Consider the following 20599-nt stretch of genomic DNA (forward strand, 5'->3'; position numbering starts at 1 on the left):
TTTATCTTTATTTTTAATTTTAAAAAATTTTGTATTCCCATGTTTCTCTATATCTATGGTATTCTCTGGTATGCTTAATTAAAGATAACGAGGCCTGGCTTTCTGACTGAATTTTTTTGTTTCTTTGTTGTTTTTAAATAAATGATAATATAGTGAGAATGAGTCCCTTTGGAAGGAGGTATCAGAATTGCGAGCAAAACATGCACAACAGCAGCAAGTTATTCGAAAGGTAAGCTTTTTTTCCCCCCATGACCATAATTGCATTTGTTTAATGAGTACCATTTATGACCCAAAGAATTCTCTATTGAATAGTGAGTGATTGATTTTAATTTCTTATATATTGGGTGCACAGATAGAAGTAAAACTATAAAATCAAACAAATTCGGCCAAATGTTAATTATTCTTTTTAATAAAAACTAGGGTCATTCCATATTCCCAGTTAATGTCATTACCTTTTAATAAAGGACCTTTTGCCTGATAGAACAAGTTTAAAATTTGTTATTCTCAGAAACATAATGCAGTACCAATTTCTTACATAATTTTTACTATAAAAAAAACAAAGCCTTGCCTGGCCAGTGTGGCTCAGTGGTTGAGCGTCAACTCTTGCACCAAGAAGTCGCTGGTTTGATTCTTGTCAGACCACATGCCCAGGTTGTGGACAACATACCCACTGGGGGTCATGCAGGGGGTAGCCAGTTGATGTTCTTTCTCATTGATGTTTCTGTCTCTCCCTCTCCCTTCCTCTCTCTCTAAAATCAGTAAAGAAAAAAAAATTTTTTAAACCAACAACAATAACAATTGCTCTGGCTGGTTTGGCTCAGTGGTTAGTCAGCCCGCGGACCAGAGAGTCCCGGGTTCGGTTTCCGCTAAGGGCATGTACCCTGGTTGCAGTTTGTCCCCGGCCCCGTTTGGGGTTGTACCCGTTTGGGTGGCAGCCAGTCAGTGGGTCTCTCTCACATTAGTGTTTCTCTCTCTCTCTTCACCCCTCTCCCCCTCCTGCTCTTTCTGAAGATAAATGCAAAAATGTCCTCAGGTGAGGATAAAAAAACAACAATAAAGCCTTACTTACTGTGTGGGATTTTTTGTTCATTTGTTTGTTTTGTTATTTTTACTTTTTTTAAAATTTTACTCTAAAAGGCACAGATACAGGTTCAGAAGATAAATGACTAATATTTTCAGATCAGTGGATCAGATCATTAGTTTAAAAAAATGAATTATCAGTGTATGTCATTATTAGTCTGTGCAGAAAAACATATTACAGTGTTGTAAAAACATAAATTTTAGTACCTGAACTGAAAATTACTCAGCACAGATTCTCAGGGGGAACCGAAAATCTCAGTTGTATTGTATCTTTGTGATTTAATCTGTTTATATAAGCTTTCATATGTTAATGAGAGGTAAAACAAAAGTAATTAAGGTAGTTGTTTTTTGCTCCTGAGTTAAACTGGACTCAGTTTAAACAACTGTTTTTTTGGGAGGTGTGGGGAGAAGTGGAAGAGTTCAGTTTATTCATGCTCAGAGGACTTTAGCTAAAAATAGGGTTATGACTGACAGGATTGAAATCTAGTGGAACCGGCTTAGAAGAGAGATGAATGGTAGTTCCAACCTTTGGTCTATAGTCAAAATAGGGGTTTTGTTTTGTTTTGTTTTTTTTTTTAATTATTATACAAGTGAAGGTTGAAGGTAGAATTCAGTTCTAAGTACATATATTGTCAAAACTTCCTTAGCTAATGTCAATATGCAGTCGTGTTAAGAATACCTGATTTAAAATGATAATGTACCTTAACCTTTATTTTTAAAATTTGTTCCTCATTTTTCAGAGAAAAATATTTGGTTAAATATTTATTAACTTACACTACTCCATAATTTGTTGGGTGGTTTTTTCTCTTGATGGCAAGAATATTTTATAAAATACTTATATAACATTTTAGTTTTTCATGAAAGCTAACATTCTGTCTGCTCAGGTTTAAGTTTGCATCTGATGATAGCTAATAATTTTCTCTCTATTTCTGGAATTGGTTTTTAACTCTGCCATTTACTCTTTGGCCTTGGATTGATTGGAAATAATGTATGTGAGGTACCTGTTAGAGGACTTGTCAGGTGCAGAAGTTAGATGGCTCATCTTCAGGTTATAAACTCTACAGTGTGATGCAGAAGTGTAAAAAGAGAACTGAGATATAAAACAATTTCAAAAGAAATTTAGCCAGTGATTCATGTTGCTATAAATTTAATTACTGAAGTTTTTAGAATTTTCCCATAACAGCTTTTATATATTAACAAGAATAATTGAAGTTGAATGATTTCAAATATACCTTTAATGGTAAATGTTGTCTTTTAATCAGCTTTCACCATTTACTTTTGAATAAGCAGTTTAATGGCTCTTTCATATACTCTAATGTTGTCTGACTCTTCAGTTAAAATGTTTATATTTTGAAGGGATTAAGGGGAAAAAACCCTCATACTTAGACAATAGTATGGAGATTACTAGAGGGAAAGGGGGTTGGGAGTAGTAAGAGGAAAAATGGTGATAAAAGGAAACTTGACTTGTGGTGGTGAACACACAATACAGTATACAGATGGTGTATTATAGAATTGTTTTTTAATGTGTATTATGAAACGTTTTTTAATTTTATTAACTATTGTCACCTCAATAAATTATAAAAACTAAAATGTTGTGTCCTTTTCCATGGAAAAGTTTATATTGATTGTAAGGCAGACTACTTTGTAGCCTCTTTTGGTGAGAACACAAAATATTCAAAGCTATACAATATGCATGTTTAATTGACAATTCTTCATTTTAATCATGTAATTATATTTCACAAAGCTTACAAGGAACTTTTCTGCACAGAGTCTACATTCCCCCCCCCCCCACCTCCAGTCTCTTTTTTCTTTATTCATAGCCTCCATAGTTCACCATGTGCTACTCACTTTTTTAGCTCCTTTAGAAAGTTGTAGTACAATTTCAAGGCATACCATACCATATATGGTTCTCATATTCACATTAATACCATCTGGAGGTCTTGCTAAACACACATTGCTGGGCTCCATCCTCAGAATTTCATATTTCAGCAGTTCTGGAGTGAGGCTAAGAATTTGCATGTCTAACAGGTTTCTAGGCCAATGCTGCTGCTCCATGGACCACACTTTAAGAAATACTGTCATAAAATATGAAGGAATATGGCATGTCTTACTCTGTTTAACAGTTTTTCTCTAAATTTAATCAGACTTTGAAGGTTAAACCAGATGCTCGATTGTCAGCAGGAAGCGTTGACAGATATTTAATGTCTCAACAATAATTTTTCTAGAATCAGCCAGTAAACTTTCTAACCTGAAAATTTTATAATTGTTATTCTGAAAGAGTTGGCTTTTTTTTTTTTTTTTTTTTTTTTTTTTTACCTCTAATTGTATTTCTTGATTTAAGAAAAATGTTGCCTATTAAACACCAGTATTTTTTTTTTATCCTCACCTAAGGACATTTTTTTTTTTCCATTTATCTTCAGATAGAGTGGGAGGGAGGAAGGGAGGGAGAGAGACAGAAACATTGATGTGAGAGACACATCGAGTGTTTGCCACCCACACAACCCCAACCGGGGCCAGGGACAAACTGCAACCGAGGTAAGTGTCCTTAGTGGGAGCCAAACCCAGGACTCTTGGTCCGCGGGCCAACGCTCTAATCACTGAGCCAAACCGGCCAGGGCTAACGCCAATTTGTTTTTTTGCATCAAGATATTGAAAGAATTTTAAATGTTGGGATCTGTATTCAGGCATTCTTGATACTTATCACCAAAACAAATAACAACTGCATATTGGATAGGTAAATGGATGGATGTATGGATGGGTGTGTTAGGCATCTATTTATTCTAGGTAATAGCAACTTGATCACAGGTTATTCTTCTGCTTGGAAGCTGGAATGTTTCTTTAGATGATCAATTTTAAGATGTATCCAAATTTATTAATATATGAGAAATTATGTGATTTAGAATAGAGGACATACAGTATTTGAATTCATTTTGTAAGACTTGTAATGTGGACTTAAACATCTAGAAGTTTATGATGGAGAAAATTTTATTTATATTTTCCTTTTAGATTGTCCAGTTTATTGTTACATTGGTTCAGAATAATCAGCTTGTGAGTTTAAAACGTAAAAGGTAAGTTTTTATAATAAAACATTTTGACCTGTGCATGGACAATCAAAAATTTTAGTATTTAACCGTGAATGGCCTACAGTTGCTGAGTGTATGCTTGATGTCCAGGATAAACAATCCTCCTTTCTTACATTACACTCACATTTCAAGAGTGTGTTATTTCCTTGTGCTGTCATTCTGCTGATGTTTTTGAGAGATAAGGATAGCCTAAATGGTCACTTTACAGACACATACAGTTAATAAAGAACCCATATTTTATTCACATTAGAAATTTAATTTAATGTATTATTAGAAAACCTGAGGGAAGTTTTTTTAAAAAGCCTCTATCTTTAAAAAAATCAAATATGTTTTACCTGATCTTATGTTTAATCTACTCATAAGGGTGCTTAAAAGCCTGTATGTCAACCGTGGGTTGTAATACCTGTAATTGTCGGTAACTAAAATTGTCTAATTATACATAAGAATTATACAACTAATACATAAGAAGAATAGTAGACAAAGGAATATTTGGAAGGAGAAAAAGATTATCTTGTAAGACTAAGATTTTTAGCAAAGTTTTGTTAGGCTCACAGCTTATGCTATGGCCTTAATTAACTGTTTCCACTAACTAGGTTTTATGATATTACCTATTTATTTTTTACCATGGAAGCATAGTTCTTAAAGAATTATATAGTTCAGTCAGCAATGAAGTATATCTGGAGAGAGTAATTTATTACATTTATTATAACAACAATAGTGCAGATGAATGGAGAAATAAAAGTTTTAGGCACACTCATCCCCCAGTTTCCATTTCTAACATATAATCATTTTTAAGAGTTTCTTTTGTATTCTTACTAAAATGTTTTATTGATTAAAATGAATGTGTTTGTATGTGGGTAAGTTATTAAAAGCAGCTTAAATTCCTTATATATTTACTTCACTGAACTTCATGGATATCTTCTGATTTTCAGGCCTCTACTTCTGAACACTAATGGTGCTCAAAAGAAGAATCTGTTTCAGCACATAGTCAAAGAACCAGCTGATAATCACCATCATAAAGTAATTTTTTAAATTCTATTTTATATTTATTGTCTCCAACTATATTTATTACAGTATTATTTCATGCATTCAAAGAAGTTTAATGAGTAATTAAGTGCTCATCCTCCAGCTTTATTAATAACATTTTTCATTATTTGCCTTATTTTAAGAAATAAACCATTATAAATATAGTTGTTTTTGTTGTCTGTTTCCAAGTTTGTTTTTCTCCCCCTTTCCAGTCTCACGTCACCTAGAGATAATCACTGTTTTGAATTAGTATTTATTGTTTCCATAGTCTTACATATGTGAATCCATGAACAATATTTGTTATTATTTTACAAATATATAAACTTCATATAAATAACATTTTGTACATATTATTTTGCCTTGTGGGTTTTTTTCACTTGGTATTGCTTTTGAGATTTATTAAACTGAGAATTAGTTTATCTCAATTACTGTATGCTATTTGAATATTATGACAATGTAATCATGCATTTCATCCATTGGTTATTTTAAATTGTTTCTGACTTTTGTTATAAATATACATAGACTAGACTGTTTTTACTATAGCAGTTTCAAAAAATATTTTTGTTTACCTTTATGTCACAGGCTCTCTGGGATAATTTGTCCAACTTAATATCCAATACAAATTAGTCCAGTCCAAAGTCCAGACTTTTTTAGAATCTAATAATCATTGTTACTTTCAAATGTTAGAATTTTGAATACTGTTAGATATTTATTATTTGAGTTTCAAGATTTTTGTTCTCAGGAAAATTAGAGTTAATCTAACATCTTAGCACCACTGTTTCAAATCAAGCATACTTAATATTTTTCATTGTTAGGATTGAAGATTCATGTAAAAGAATGAAGATTTTCAATTTAGTTGGATTTATATGTTTTTAAATATATCTTCTACCTTGTATTTTACTAGTGTTAAAAGTGATAGATTTTTGCATTATCTAATGACTTCACTTTGTTTTAAATATTTGAATGATTTTTTTGTTAATGTGTACCTATGGTCTGAATATAGCTAAATTTTAAAAAATCATTACTGAAATGCCAGGCTAACATTTAATAGTGCAATAGTTGTTTTTTGTTTGTTTGTTTGTTTGTTTTCCCTATTTTTGAAACCATTTAATGAGTAAAAATAAAATATGTATCAAACAGAGTAGTTTGAGATGAAATAGTCCCCATCTGCACAGTGCCCATCTGGTTATGCTTGAAATTTCTGGTGAAATCCTGACTTTTTATCCTTTGGGTATAGAAAAATACTTTAAAATTTGAAGCTCTTTTCTTTTTTATTTTTGAAAGTCTTTTCTTATAAGCATTCTGAGGCATGTTATCTGCAAGGTCCCTTATAGTTGAAAAATGTATAAGTTAAGTTTGATGCAGAGAATATACCTCATATATCTGTACTACTACTAATTAGTGTATAAGTCCAAGAAGGGCAGAGAACATAACCTGTTTTGCTTACTTTTGTATTCTCAACATTTAGTAAATAGTAGATTCCCAATCAGCATTTTAAAAATAGTTACTGTAATTTTATTTTTTTAAATACATTTTCTCCCTGATTTTTTAGGTTCCACACAGTAGGACTGAAGGTTTAAAACCAAGGGAACGGATTTCAGATGACATCATTATTTATGACGTTACGGATGATAATGCAGATGAAGAAAATATCCCAGTTATTCCAGAAACTAATGAGGATGTTATATCTGATCCCTCCAAGTAAGAAGATTGTGAAATAAGATTTTGAAAATATTGGTTACTTAAGAGCTAAATTTAAACCCACTTTATTCTTTGAGGAACTAATATCTAACTCATGTTTGGGTTGTTAAACTGAAAAATTAAGCCAAATTATTCAACCAGATACTCCCTGTCCCACCTCCAGCAAAAAGACTCCCAACAAAAAACTAATGAGAATTCTGATTTTTTAAAACTTTGTAGTTAAATGCCTTTAATTGATTCTTTGTGGTCTTTTATCGTATGTACTGTTAATATTTGTGATATATATATATATATATATATATATATACACACACACACACACACACACACACACACACACACACATGCTCCCAAGAAATTTAAGCCTTTTGATATGTGGTTTGGGGAGAGAATTTCCAAGAAGAATGAATAGATAGAATTAATTTATTGAATTGGTGTGTAATTGGTTCTTTCTCGTATTGCTGATCTAGCTGTAGCCAGTACCCTGATATTGTCATTGTTGAAGATGACAATGAAGATGAGTATGCACCTGTCATTCAGAGTGGAGATCAGAATGAACCAGCCAGAGAATCCCTAAGTTCAGGCAGTGATGGCACCAGCCCTCTCATGTCTAGTGCTGTCCAGCTAAATGGCTCATCCAGTCTAACCACAGATGATCCTGTGACCATGATGGATTCCATTTTAAATGATAACATCAATCTTTTGGGCAAGTGAGTGCTAATCTAGATGTTGTCTAAATTTATTTGCTTGCTTTGTTTACTTTACATATTCTATTTCTCTTTGATTGATCTTTGTTTCACAGTAGGAACCCATGTAGTCTACCTTTTCTCTGTTTTGGTCAGGGCTGAAGTCCACAAATGCTGTTTTGAGAAGGAGTTAATCATTCCAAGAGCAGTCTTGGGGTTTTTTTTGGCACTTCCTCAGATTTTTTTCTTTCGATGAAATACTTGTTTTGAATGTCTATAAAGTATGTGTGATTATATTTGTGTTTATATCAGGACAATGAAATAACATATCTCTATTAAGGGACTTGTTTTTTAGCATAAGAAAACCAGAAATTAGTAGCAATGACCAGTAATAAGAGGTTAGACATTTAATAATTTATGATATAGAGGAAAGATAAGTCAAACTATGTTGTTACAGAACCTTTTTTCTGTAAACACTCACGTTTTGTGTATAGGCTATGAGTTTTCAGTTAACTGAATTTTCAGGAATCCCAAATATTGAATAGGATCTCTTAAGATTAAGAATTGGTAAGGATTCAGTAGTTGCTGGAAATGTTTTGCCTCGCTAGATTGCAATGTAATTTAAACATAAAAACAAGAAAACCTAATTGATTTTTTTTTCCAATTATTTTTCCCTTAGGGTTGAGCTGTTGGATTATCTTGACAGTATTGACTGCAGTTTAGAGGACTTCCAAGCCATGCTGTCAGGAAGACAGTTTAGCATAGACCCAGATCTCCTGGTTGATGTAGGTACTTTGAATAATCTTTGTTGTATTGGCAGTTTGTGTGTCTATGTAATATTATTTATAAATCAGTACATCATTTTCTTGTATTCTACACTTGTTTTTGCATTTTTTTTTTTTTTAATGAATGGTTTTGTTTATAAGAAAGATTGAGCAGATGGGTTCAGGACGGTGAAGGAGGGTAATCACTACCCATCTGTGAGTAGCAGTTCAGTTAATCTCCCTGTAACAACATATCAGCTCAATTGAACAGTACTATTAAGTCCAGGTCTTGTCTGGACTTGTTGTATTATTATGTTTTACTCTAGAATACATTGTCACTGAATAGAAATTTGTGGAAGTTAGTAGCAGAGATATGTAGCCAGGAAACAGCATGAAAGACACATTAACTTCTGAATAATGTTTTCCATTCAAATGTATTATACTTGCTATATTTTTAAAATTTTTATGTCCTCTCTGGTAAGATTTTTCTGCTCCAGTCCCCACCATCACCTCTTGACTTGACTTCATTGTTATCTGGTCTGTAAATCCTTATCTACCATTTCTGACACTAACCACCTTTCTTACTCTCTTCTTTTGTGTTCCTGTCACTCCTCTTTTCCTTACCTAAAGCTTCCTTCCTGGCCTAGTCCCATCCAGATGAATCTGATTCTCTCCCCATTTTCATTTCTGTTTATGAACATGTTTCTGTCTTTTGAAAGTGTTGTTTCTCCTTTTTTGGCATTTATTTTTCTTAAAATGCAACTTCTCTCACATCAAGAATGTATACAGTGTTGTCCTTTTAAGAGTTTCCCAGTGAGGCTAAGGGGAATTAGTCCTTTCTTACTCTTCAATTTTTATTTATCACCCTAACCCTCTGCTTCTCATCAGTCTTTGTGTCGTGTCACAAGACTTTATCCTCTTTTCCAAATAAGCAGCCCTCACAGGATGGATTTCATCTTCTTTGAAGACTTATTTTTCATGCTGACCTGTGTTACCATTTTTGTGTTGTTATTGTTAATTCTCACCTGAGGATATATATTTTTTTTCATGGATTTTTAGATAGAGGGAGAGGGAGGTAGAGAGAGAGAAACATCAATGTGAGAGAGACACATTGATTGGTTGCCTCCTGCATGACCCCAACTGGGGCCAGGAATCAAACCCATAACCCTTTGGTCTGTTGGCCGACACTCTAACCACTGAGCCAAATTGGCCAAGGCTATGTTACCTTTTTTTTTTTTTAACATTTTTTAAAAAAATTTTTGAGAGAGAGAGGAAAGGAAAGAAAGAAACATCAATGTGAGAGAGAAACATCGATTGCGATCTCCTGCATGCCCCCCACTGGGGTTCGAGCCCACAACCCAGGCATGTACCCTGACCAGGAATCGAACCAGGACCTCTCAGTCCATGGTATAATACTCAGTCCACTGAGCCACATGTCACCCAAGGACAATTTTCCATTTTTGTTCAGATAGAGTGAGAGAGGAAGAGAGAGAGAGAGAGAGAAACATGGATGCAAAAGGGACACATTGAGTGGCTGCCTCCCAAAACCTCAACTGCGGCCGGGGACAAACTGCAACTGAGGTACATGCCCTTAGTGGGAACCGAACCCAGGTCTCTCTGGACCTCAGGCTGATGCTCTAACCGCTGAACCAAATCGGCCAGGGCTTTATTGATTTTTTTTGAGAGAGAGAAACATCAATGTGAGAGTGAAACATTGAGCAGTTACCTTCTGCACGCCCTCTACCAGGGATCAAGCCTGCAACCTGGGCATGTGCCCCAACTTGAAATTGAACTGACAACCCCTTCAGTGCACTGGACAATGCCCAACCAGCTAAGCCACACCAGCCAGGGCCTGTGTTACCATTTTAAATGAATTCAACACCCATGTTAATGACCTACTTCAACTTGTTAACAGTAACTTGACTGCCCTTCTTGATTTTATCAGTCTTAGTCCCCACTCTGAATCCAGGGACCTTTTAGAATATCTGTCCCTTACATCACTAAGAAAGAAATAGAAGCTCATAATTCAGACCCTCTATGAATTCTTGCAGTCTTCAGCTAGTTTATTTTCATTCAACTTTGGAACATTTATCACACTCGTTTGTCCTCAAGACCTTGTCCAGCCAACGGTTTCCCATTCACAGAAGATAATTCACCTGCCCTGGTCCTCATAAGATGTGGAATCTCATCTTAGAGGAAGTGCTTACTTCCTCTTTAAAGCCAATTTGTACACCTGCCCTGTACCTCTGTTTTTCTATCTCTGTCCTGGATCTTCCTCATCTTAAAAAACATTTTGACATGTTACTCTGCTAATCACCATTCTGCTTTTCTAATCCTTTCACTCATTTAGAAATGAGTGGCTATATTTGTTACTTATTTTTTCTCTGTATTTCTTTTGAAACCCTGTATTGTCTTATTTACTCTAAGCCTGGGGTGCCTTGGTTTATCCATAGTAAGTAGGCTGTGATTTTTGTTGTTGTTTTGTTTTGAATCAGATTTGAGTTTCATTTTTGGCTCATGTTACTTACTATATGAGCTATGTTATTAATAACCTTGGGAAAGTTAACCTCTCTTTCCCAGTTTCCCCATCTGTAAAATGTAACTAATGCCCAGAAGGGCTGTTGTAAGAATTACAAGTGATTAACAGTATTATTGTTAATACTATTGATTTTCCAGAGCCAAACTTGTGTTGATTTTAGAAGCTCTGGGACCTTTCTTCTCTTCCTGCCTCCCTAAACATTCTCCATTTCCTCTAAAAACTTCTTTTTTCCTGCTGTCTTCTACTTCTCCTTGGTTATTCTCCAAAGTACTCAGTCTTTTATCCTCTTTTATTTTCTCTACCTCTTCTTTTTCTGTCCTTCCTCTCTGAAGGGATTTGTGCTTGTAGAATTACTCTCAAATGTATATATCCAGCTCTTAATATTTTTTAAAGTAAACTTTGCTGGGATTCTAATTCCATGCCTTTGAGAATCATCAGATCTTGCCTTAGATTGTATTTAGCACCAAACTTTTCTTTAGTCTCTAAACTGGATACCCTTTCAGCTTTTTTATTTTCTGTAGTGGTATCAAACTTCAGTTGACTCACCCAGAATAGTAATCACAGAGGCATCTTCTTGGCTTTCTGATCTTTATCTCATCGTTCACCAAGTTCTGTGTATTTTCCAAAATAGCATTCACAAGCCATCTCTTTCTGTTTTCACTGTTGCCTCTCTTATCCAAGACCTTCATTATCTCATCTTTGAATTATGTTGTATTGTCATAAATAAAAAATCCACCCATAGGTTGGCCTGTTCTCTGAGATGGCAAAGATAATAAGGACATGAATAAGTAAGCTGAAGAGTTCATGGGTTCTCGCTACATAGTTCAGTACTGAGTGACCCCATGTGGAGTGAGCAGGAGGGGCCTGGCCATAGAATTCAGCCATCTATGTCAGCTCCTCATCTGTGATCTACTTTTTTCTAGTTCATAGCATCCATCTGCTGGAAATACCTGAAGGTAATCCTGAGTCAATGTGTAGTGGAAGTGGAGAAAAGAATGAGTGGGGACCTTACACTGTTGACCCTCTTTAGATGCCACTCTCAGGAGGGATAATATCTGGTCAGGCCTCTAAGGCACTATAAGCTGAACCAGCAGAGATTGGCAGTCATGTATTGCTGTCTACTCTTAAGAAACTAGCCTCTTCCCCTTAGATCAGTAGGTGATATGAAAGGGGAAAGTTAATGAAATAAAAGAAAGAGCTGGGGTCCTGGGTGGTTTGACTCAACGGGTAGCGCATTGGCCCATAGCCCATGACCATGGGTCGCGGGTTTGATTTCGGTCAAGGGCACGTACCTTGGCAACCAGTCAATGTGTCCCTCTCACGTTGGCATTTCTCTCTCTCTCCCTCCCTCCCACTCTGAAGATAAATAGAAAAATATCCTCAGGTGAGGATTAAAAAAAAAAAGCTGGGGATATTTAGGTTTACCATGAATGTCGAACTTTGAGAGGAATTAATGTCTAGACAGAATTGAGGAGGAATCTGCCTCTGGCTTCTGCATTTCATTCTATCCTGTGAACCATTTGGCGTGCTCATTCTCTTTTGGCCTTGCTTTAGTTTTTGAATCTTATGTATATATAACTTACTGTTCAACTCAGAGCTTCTGTGTTGTTTGGACTGGTCATCTTATTCTTTCTTTTCTGTTGTTGCTAGTGCTGTAATAATGTATTTTTCCCTCCATCCTTCCTTTTCAAGTCATTAACCAGTCCCCAGGGACTGACTGATACATGTTGCATAGCTTCATCCAGACCTTTTGTTTATTCTGTGTATGTATGTGTATGTTTGTGTCTGTGTGTTTTTCTTTTTTCTTTCTCTTAACTCCTTTTACTTTTGAGCTCCGCCATCCATTTTTATTATACTGGATTGTATCTGATCATAGGTTGCTATTTGATGTTGTTCTTATCTTGTCTTTTAGATTGTAAGCTCCTGAAGAGCAGGAATGGTGTCTTTGTTTTATATTCTTTATGATGTCAATTATTTCTTATATGGTTAATAAATCCCTATGGAATGAATGACTTTGAAACTTAGGACTTACACAAAAGTTATGTCTGTAAACTGGCTGGACTGAGGAGTGCAGTAAGCAGTGGTCTTAGCATTTACAGCTTCCCTTGCTAGGTGAGGTGAAAAGAACCCAACAAGGAGGTATGCCATTTGTAATATGAGAGCCACTATCATAGAGCAGATTCTATAAATTCATCACATAATTAGTAAATAGTCAGTGAAGACTTAGTGTCAGGGCAAGGAACTCAGTCCTGATTGCCACTCAAGTCCCCAGGCATTTAGGGAGGGGGAAAAATAAAGAAAATGAAGGAGAGGGGAGCTGTGGAAAACTACCATTTGTCTCAAGTGAATTTACTTCATAGTTTTATAGAGAAATTCTTACATCTAATGCATGGGCTAGCTTACTCTGCTTTTGTTTGTTTTTCTTTCTACTTTCCTGCTTTCCTCTTTCAGACTTATTTTACTGTATGGAAACTTGCTAGTGCAGGAACTACATCTCTTCACCCAACATGGGTGTATAAAAATTTTGAACACAGTCAGTTTTTAAAATATTTTTTAAACTTATCATTTTTCTTCTTTGGTCTTTCAGCTTTTCACTAGTTCTGTGCAGATGAATCCCACAGATTACATCAATAATACAAAAGTAAGTTTTAATTCATGTTGCTCAGGACCCACAGCTGTAAGAGTTTTTTTAAAAGTCCTAGTAAGCAGAGAGCAAATACCACTCCCAGTTACAAAGCATTTTATATTACCTAATATGTGTAATGAAGACAGTAAAATTCTAGATGAAAAAGTAGCTTTTGGTTATGGGGTAAATCATTGCCCAGTTTTACTGGTACTCGTGCAATTAACTACCAATATGAAATCAGCCCTAAAAGTGCTGGGAGATCAATTGATTAAACTTGACATATTCGGGAATGTCACTGAAATAAATTATTAAAATGTTACTTCTTTATGTTTTATGTGCTTCATTTTACATTCTTATTTCTTCTATAAACTTCTCAGCATTTTTTATTGAGAATTTACTAGTACCCATATTCTTAAGTTTCTCCACTTTATTAGATTATACTAAAAGCTCAGGGATTTGTACTGTTAGATAAGGCAAATTGAAACAAGTATGGCTTTTTTAGACTTCATGAGTAATGTTTTTTGTTATTATCTTAAAGAGATAGGAACTCCAGTTGGAATTAGCACATGTTAAGAAATTCTTCGAAACACTTTTTTTTTTATGAATAATAGGGACAATTTGAAGTTGTTAGGACAGACTTTTAGAAATTACTATTTTACTTTGTACTGCTTATTGTCTTGAATAGGCATATATTCCGTTTATCTTGTATTTATATCATATTGTTTGGTGGTCTCTGTTTTTTATGGATTACAGAGGTAAATCAAGTCATCTGAAATTTGTACAAATTCTAGATTAGTAGAATCAAATATTATAGTCCAAAAATGAACACACATCAAATAAAAATGAGTGATTATAGTGAGGGCGTGCAATTTTTCTGACTATTATGTGTGAGGATAGTCTAACTGTATATCTTACATATTCAAAGTTATAGCCTAGGTAAGAGTTGAAAGAATTTGTGAGCTTTGAACCAGAAAGTTGATTATACATTAAATTTTGGATGATTGATGTTAGGGGGTTGACATACTTTTTATGTAAAATCCAGTTAGTAAATATTTTTGTTTTTGCAAGCCATGAGTTCTCTGTCACAACTACTCAACTCCGTAATTTTAGTATAAAAGTAGCTGTAGACAGTACATAAAAGAACGAGTGTGGCCGTGCTCCAATAAAACTTTACAAAAGCAGGCAGCATGCTGATTTTGGTATGTGGACCATTGTTTGCCTAGATTTATGTTACAAGATTCTGTAGATTATCTCAGGACTGCTTCAGTAAATATTATTGAGTGTTAGACCTCCAGTTGAATGAATCTATATCATGCATTTATTTAGTGAATGTGATATACTGTTTATTTTTTCTACACACTGAGTCATTCTTTATTCTTGGATCTCCTTATTCCAAAAAGCAATAGCTTGCATATTGTTTCCAGAAATAGCAGTTAAACAGCAAATTGCATATTGCTCCAAAATACTAGAGAAAAATTAAATCTGAGAGTTGCTTTTTCATTATAGTTGTAGAATCTGGATTAACATGTTCAAATAATTGGCACATCAACTGTTATTCCCTTGCTCATGACAGGTATTATGTGACATGGATTACAACACTCTTTTCTAATAAATCAGGATCACTTATACTCCTCGATACAGAATCTAAGTGGTCACTATTAATGAATAAGAGTTGGCATGGGAGCTGAAACCCATTTGTGATCCTGGTTCTCATGTTTTAGTGGTATCCTTGGAAAATACCTGTTTAAGGAATTATTTAATAAGTTTTATACTTAAGGAAGTATAAAAATAGAAATGGTATTAGTGCTTTAATGTTTATTGTGAATGCTGAGACATATTTTTATGTAAATTTTTGGAAAGGTATAAGTTTTTATTATATCTTGGCATTGTTATTCTCTCTGAATCCTGTACTGCTTTATTTTATAATGAATATCAGGGAATTACAGGAATTAGTATGTTTGTTAACACCACATATATACCTAACGAACATGCAGCTACCTGGGACTTACAGCTGTTGAGGAGAAATTGTGAACCTCTGCACCTCACTTTAAACATCGTTGAAAGAGCACTGAAGAATTTAACAGCATTAGAGATTTAATTCCCTTACAATCAGATGTAAGGAGAGAAGAAAAGATATTGACTGAAAGAAGCAATTTAAATGACAGAAAAGAACTGAAAGAGCCACATAAAGGAAATGAAGAACCACCTCAACTTTGAGGCTTCCAGATAGAGGGATAAATAGTTTTAGGTTATCATCATGTTATCTTCAACTATTCGAAATGTGTTTATTTACTCGGTTTGTGAATGAAGAGAAATGTGTAATACATTTTTAGTGAAACCTTGAAAATTAGTTTGCTTAAAGAATATTCTCTTAATTAGAGGTTTGAAACCAGCCATCTTTGACTTATTCCCATCTTTCATCCTTGACAAATTGTTTATTCTGCTGTTGAAATGCCCCCTCCTTTTTATACTTATTATCCTGTTCAGGATCTTTGTTTCATTCACTTGATGACAGCAATACTTTTCTTAACCAATCTTGTTACCTCTACTCAAATCTTTTTCTCTTTCTAGTCCATCTTTTCTGATGCTCCCCCTTCCTGTATATGCCAGATAATATACCAGTATTCACAATATTCATGTACCAGGTTTTTCTTTTCTTTTTGCTATTTTCAGGAACATGTAAAATACGAAAAAGTATTTTTTGTTATTTTTTTCTCTTTTAGTCTGAGAATAAAGGATTGGAAACTACCAAGAACAATGTAGTTCAGCCAGTTTCAGAAGAGGGAAGAAAATCTAAACCCAAAACAGGTAGGTATAAACGTTGTACTAGTTTCTGTATAATTTTAAAATTAGGAGACCTATATAGAAACTAATGCATGCCAATGAAATTCTTGCCATACTTAACAATTGAACACAGAATGGTTCTATGCATAATTTTTCGAGGTTCCAGCATGGAGAAAATTGAATTGGTGAGGTAATAATAGTTCTTAAAATATAAGTTGAGGGTGTTACAGGTTTTTTTTTCTATTTAAATTTAGGAGGACTGAAAGAACCTTCAGTTCTTAATTGTTGAATAAAAGACTAACTTTTCTGACTTGAACATTTTTTAATTTACTGACAAAATATCTTATTTCTTGTTTTCTTGAGTTAGTGATTGCATGTAAGCAAGCGCATCTCTTTTTGTAATTTCCGCTTTCATCTTGAACTCTGTATAAGCTGGTGATAAAAGTACTTTTTTCTAATCTTTGTTATAGATAAACAGCTTATCCAGTACACTGCCTTTCCACTTCTTGCATTCCTTGATGGGAACCCTGCTTCTGCTGTTGAACAGGGAAGCACGGCTTCATCAGAAGTTATGTCCTCTGTAGATAAACCTATAGAAGTTGATGAGCTCCTGGATAGCAGCCTGGATCCAGAACCAACCCAAAGTAAGCTTGTTCGCCTGGAGCCGTTGACTGAAGCCGAAGCTAGTGAAGCCACACTGTTCTATTTATGTGAACTTGCTCCTGCACCTCTGGATAGTGATATGCCACTATTAGATAGCTAAATTCCCAAGAAGTGGACTCTACATGTATATATTCATCAAAATGATGAACTATTTATTTTAAAGTATTATTTGGTACCTTTTGTTTTTTGTAAATTGCTTTGTTTTGTTTAACTGGATACTGTGGAATCAAAAGCACCTTTTGCTTTACTCACTAACCACACTTGCAAAGCTTTCAGATGTTACTCAGCTATGTAGGTAAACAAGATTTAATGCACATTATTGTCATATATTTAAGTTGGATTCAGATGGGCATTTTTTTCCAATTGTAGTAAATTTGAATTATTTTTTATATATATGCCCATTAACCCCAGTTAAACTTTTGTTTTACTTGTTTGATGCTGTTTGTTTGAATTGAGTGTAAGTTACTAAAATTAATGGTAGAACTACTAAAGCTTTCTCTGTTCCAGTTACTTTTACTAAGTATTTTTCACTTGGCTTATTTCTAAAACTGGGAACATAAAAGTGCCTGTATCTTGTAAAACTTCACTTGTCTCTCTTGGTTCAGAGAAGTTCATTCATGTTCAACAGGAAAGGCAATGTATACATGAGTGCTTGCTGTCTGATATGGTTCCAGTTCTGTATACATAGAAGGGGATGGGATGATGTCAGCCCAATCCACCTAGTTGGACTAGTTTTAAGTAAAAGTTTTGTTGGTTTGTTTTTTTGAACCATAATATTTAGTAAAATAAATATAATGAATGTTGCATACTAGTGTCTGTTGTGTCTTCTTTGGAGGTGACACCCACATGTACCATTTTTTTTTTCCTTTTCACAAGAAATAGACTTAAACTGTAACTGTGTCTATTCCCATTGTGAATATGATTTTTGTGCCTCATCTCAAAAGATAGAGTGTGTATTGCAATAATGGAGGAATACAGAGTCTCTAAACTTAATATGTTTTGTAGTTTTTTTGTTTAAAAATGTTAGTGGCTTGCTTTCTGTTTCTAATAAAGAACCGAGAGAAATATGACTCTCGTTGCAAATGAGTAAAGAACATTATCACTGGATGCCACTTAGGGCCTATAACTTCTGTCCTGAGAAGGTTAGAGGAAGTCAAATCACTTCCTCCTTTAGAACAGGTGCTCAGAGGATTAGAGAGACTTAATAGAGACAAGGCCACCTCTTTATCACTTGAAGATTCAGGCCGGTGGCTGGAAGCAATACAGTTAATGTCTGAATATTTTATAGGGCTATTTGATGAGTACACAATGGCTGCCCTCTTGGCCATATTCTGTCTCTTGGTATCTTGAAATTTCTCTTAACTGGGATATAAAAATTCAAAGGAAAGCCTAACACAGAGGGATAGGAAACCCTTTCTTACCAGATTCTAAAATATTTGGGTCAGACACTGGGATCTTGGTGAACTAATTAAAGATCTCAGAACAGTTTTCTGCATAAGCATTTGTAGAGTTTTTCAGTTGAAAAGAGTTGAGGTAACTTTAGAAACATTTTTTCCCTTCCCTTCCTCACTGGGATATAATCAAGTTTCTTCTCCTTGGGGACATTTTGGAGCTGTAGAAGTATTGTAAAAATGATTTTGAAAAACTATATCCCATAGTAATTTTAAGTTGACATTTTAAGATTTTTCATCTTAAGTCTGATAGTTCAAATGAATTTAGTATGTTAATAGCTACTGTTTTAAATACAATTATTAGGTGTTTTAAATGTAACTAAAAGAATCTAAATACCATAGTGATTTGATAAACATCATCATTCCACTTTTCCAAAGAGTTTTATCCTGTTTTCATCATTCATGAAAGTCATACATTAAAGATTGTCACACTTCTCTACATCTAAATTTGAAATTGTTTGCTGACCCCTTAAGATTCTAAGCATTAAAAAATCTCTAATTATAAATACATGGTAGACCAAAACATTATACTATGTATGGCATGTTCTCTCCATCATATCTGCATGGATTTTCTCCAGGACTCTTCCTCCCACATCCCAGAGTTGTGCATTTGAGGTGAATCACCATGTCTAAATTATCCCAGTAGAGGGAGTGAGGGTGAGTGTACCCTGCGATGGAAGGGTGTCCTGTCTAGGTTTGGTTCCCACTTTGCTCCCTGAGCTGCTGGGATCAGCTCTTGTTTTCATTCATCTTGCTTAAATTTATGTATAGAACATTTCAATGTATAATATTGGAAGTGTTTTGGGTCTTTATTTAGAAGTTTTGTGATAGAAATATGCTGGAGGAACTCAACTATTGTTTATTTAATTTACCCTATGGTCAAGCTGGTTTTGTTGTATGTCATTTTGCCTCAAGTCCGTTTCCAAGAACCTATGAGTGATGTTAAGTGAGGACTTAACTCTGTGTGTTTCATACAGATGATATATATACTCAGAAGTTTAGAAGCTGAAATAGGAGAAGAAAAGGTCTGCAGACTGGGAAAATGACCAAATGGCATGCATGATGTACATATATGTAGAATGCTGTTGAAGAATTAACACCTAGACCTTTGTTTCAAGCATACATGGGATATATATGTAGTTTTATAAGAATTTTTTTTTAAATTGATTTTAGAGAGAGAGGAAGGGGAAGAGAAACATCGATGAGAGAGAACATCTATTGGCCATCTCCTGCATGCCCCCAACTAGGGATTCAGCCCACAACCTGGGCATGAATTGAACCGGCAACCTCTTGGTGTATGGGTTGATTCTCAACCTCTGAGCCACACCGGCCAGGCCATACATGAAATATTTTTTGAGAACTGGTTGCATATTAGCCTATAAAGCAAATCTATATTATTTCAAGGAATTGGTTTCAGACTATAATACAAATAAGCTAGACCTTGCCAGTTTTGAGGAATATTGCCTGCTATTTTGTAGTGTTCCTCAAGTTGGCATTACCTAATGCTTCTTTCATTAGATTGGGGTTATATAGGTTTTGGGAAAGAACACAGAGGTGAAGTGCTGTTTTCAACATATGTCAAAGGGTACATGCTAGCTATCAACCTGACTTTTCATTGTTAACCTTGACTTAGAATGTCAAAGGGAACATTTCTATGAGCCCAGATGTTCTGATAACCTCCCATGCTGTCTAAAAACCACCCAAGTGGCCCATGGTGTCACTGCCTTACACACATCAATCTTTTTTGTTTTTGTCTGCCAGCTGCAGATTTTGGACTCGTCAGTCCTTTTATAATCAATTAGCCAGTTCTGTATATATCCTGTTGGTTCTAATACACTAACTAAAAAATGAACAGCTCTCTTTGTGCTATATATATATATATTTGAAAATCAAGGGCAAAGGAATGGAACTTTTGCCTAGTAAATGGGGATGCTTTCAGACATGTCACTAAAAGGTGTAACACTGGTCAAGTACTGACAAGTCAAACATAGACAGCATAACAGAGATAATTGAAACATGTAAGGTCTTTAAAAAATTGAATCTAATCAAAATTAAACACTTTTGCTCTGCAAAAGACCCTATTAAGAGGACGGAAAGACAAAGCTACAGACTGGGAGAAAATATTTACAAACTATATATCTGATAAAGAACAAGTGTCTAGAATATATAAAGAACTCTCAAAACTCAACAGAAATT

The 20599-nt window shown here is 34.6% G+C and overlaps 1 protein-coding gene across 2 annotated transcripts in view; it reads left to right on the top strand.

Annotated features, from left to right (window-relative positions):
* HSF2 (heat shock transcription factor 2) overlaps positions 1 to 17756 on the top strand; it is a 33692-nt gene extending 15936 nt beyond the window's left edge. Inside the window, exons 5-13 of one of the 2 annotated variants that reach the window (XM_036249011.1) lie at positions 154 to 229; positions 4087 to 4148; positions 5096 to 5183; positions 6742 to 6890; positions 7361 to 7600; positions 8256 to 8361; positions 13467 to 13520; positions 16229 to 16313; positions 16760 to 17756. In XM_036249011.1, the coding sequence (XP_036104904.1) occupies positions 154 to 229; positions 4087 to 4148; positions 5096 to 5183; positions 6742 to 6890; positions 7361 to 7600; positions 8256 to 8361; positions 13467 to 13520; positions 16229 to 16313; positions 16760 to 17052 (1153 nt within the window). In that variant the 3' untranslated portion in view covers positions 17053 to 17756. The remainder of the gene's footprint in view (positions 1 to 153; positions 230 to 4086; positions 4149 to 5095; positions 5184 to 6741; positions 6891 to 7360; positions 7601 to 8255; positions 8362 to 13466; positions 13521 to 16228; positions 16314 to 16759) is intronic. The other variant, XM_036249012.1, reaches the window with a different exon arrangement.
* Positions 17757 to 20599: the final 2843 nt, after the last annotated feature.

Source organism: Molossus molossus, unplaced genomic scaffold (assembly GCF_014108415.1).
Source record: "Molossus molossus isolate mMolMol1 unplaced genomic scaffold, mMolMol1.p scaffold_m16_p_8, whole genome shotgun sequence".
Classification (NCBI taxonomy): domain Eukaryota; kingdom Metazoa; phylum Chordata; class Mammalia; order Chiroptera; family Molossidae; genus Molossus; species Molossus molossus.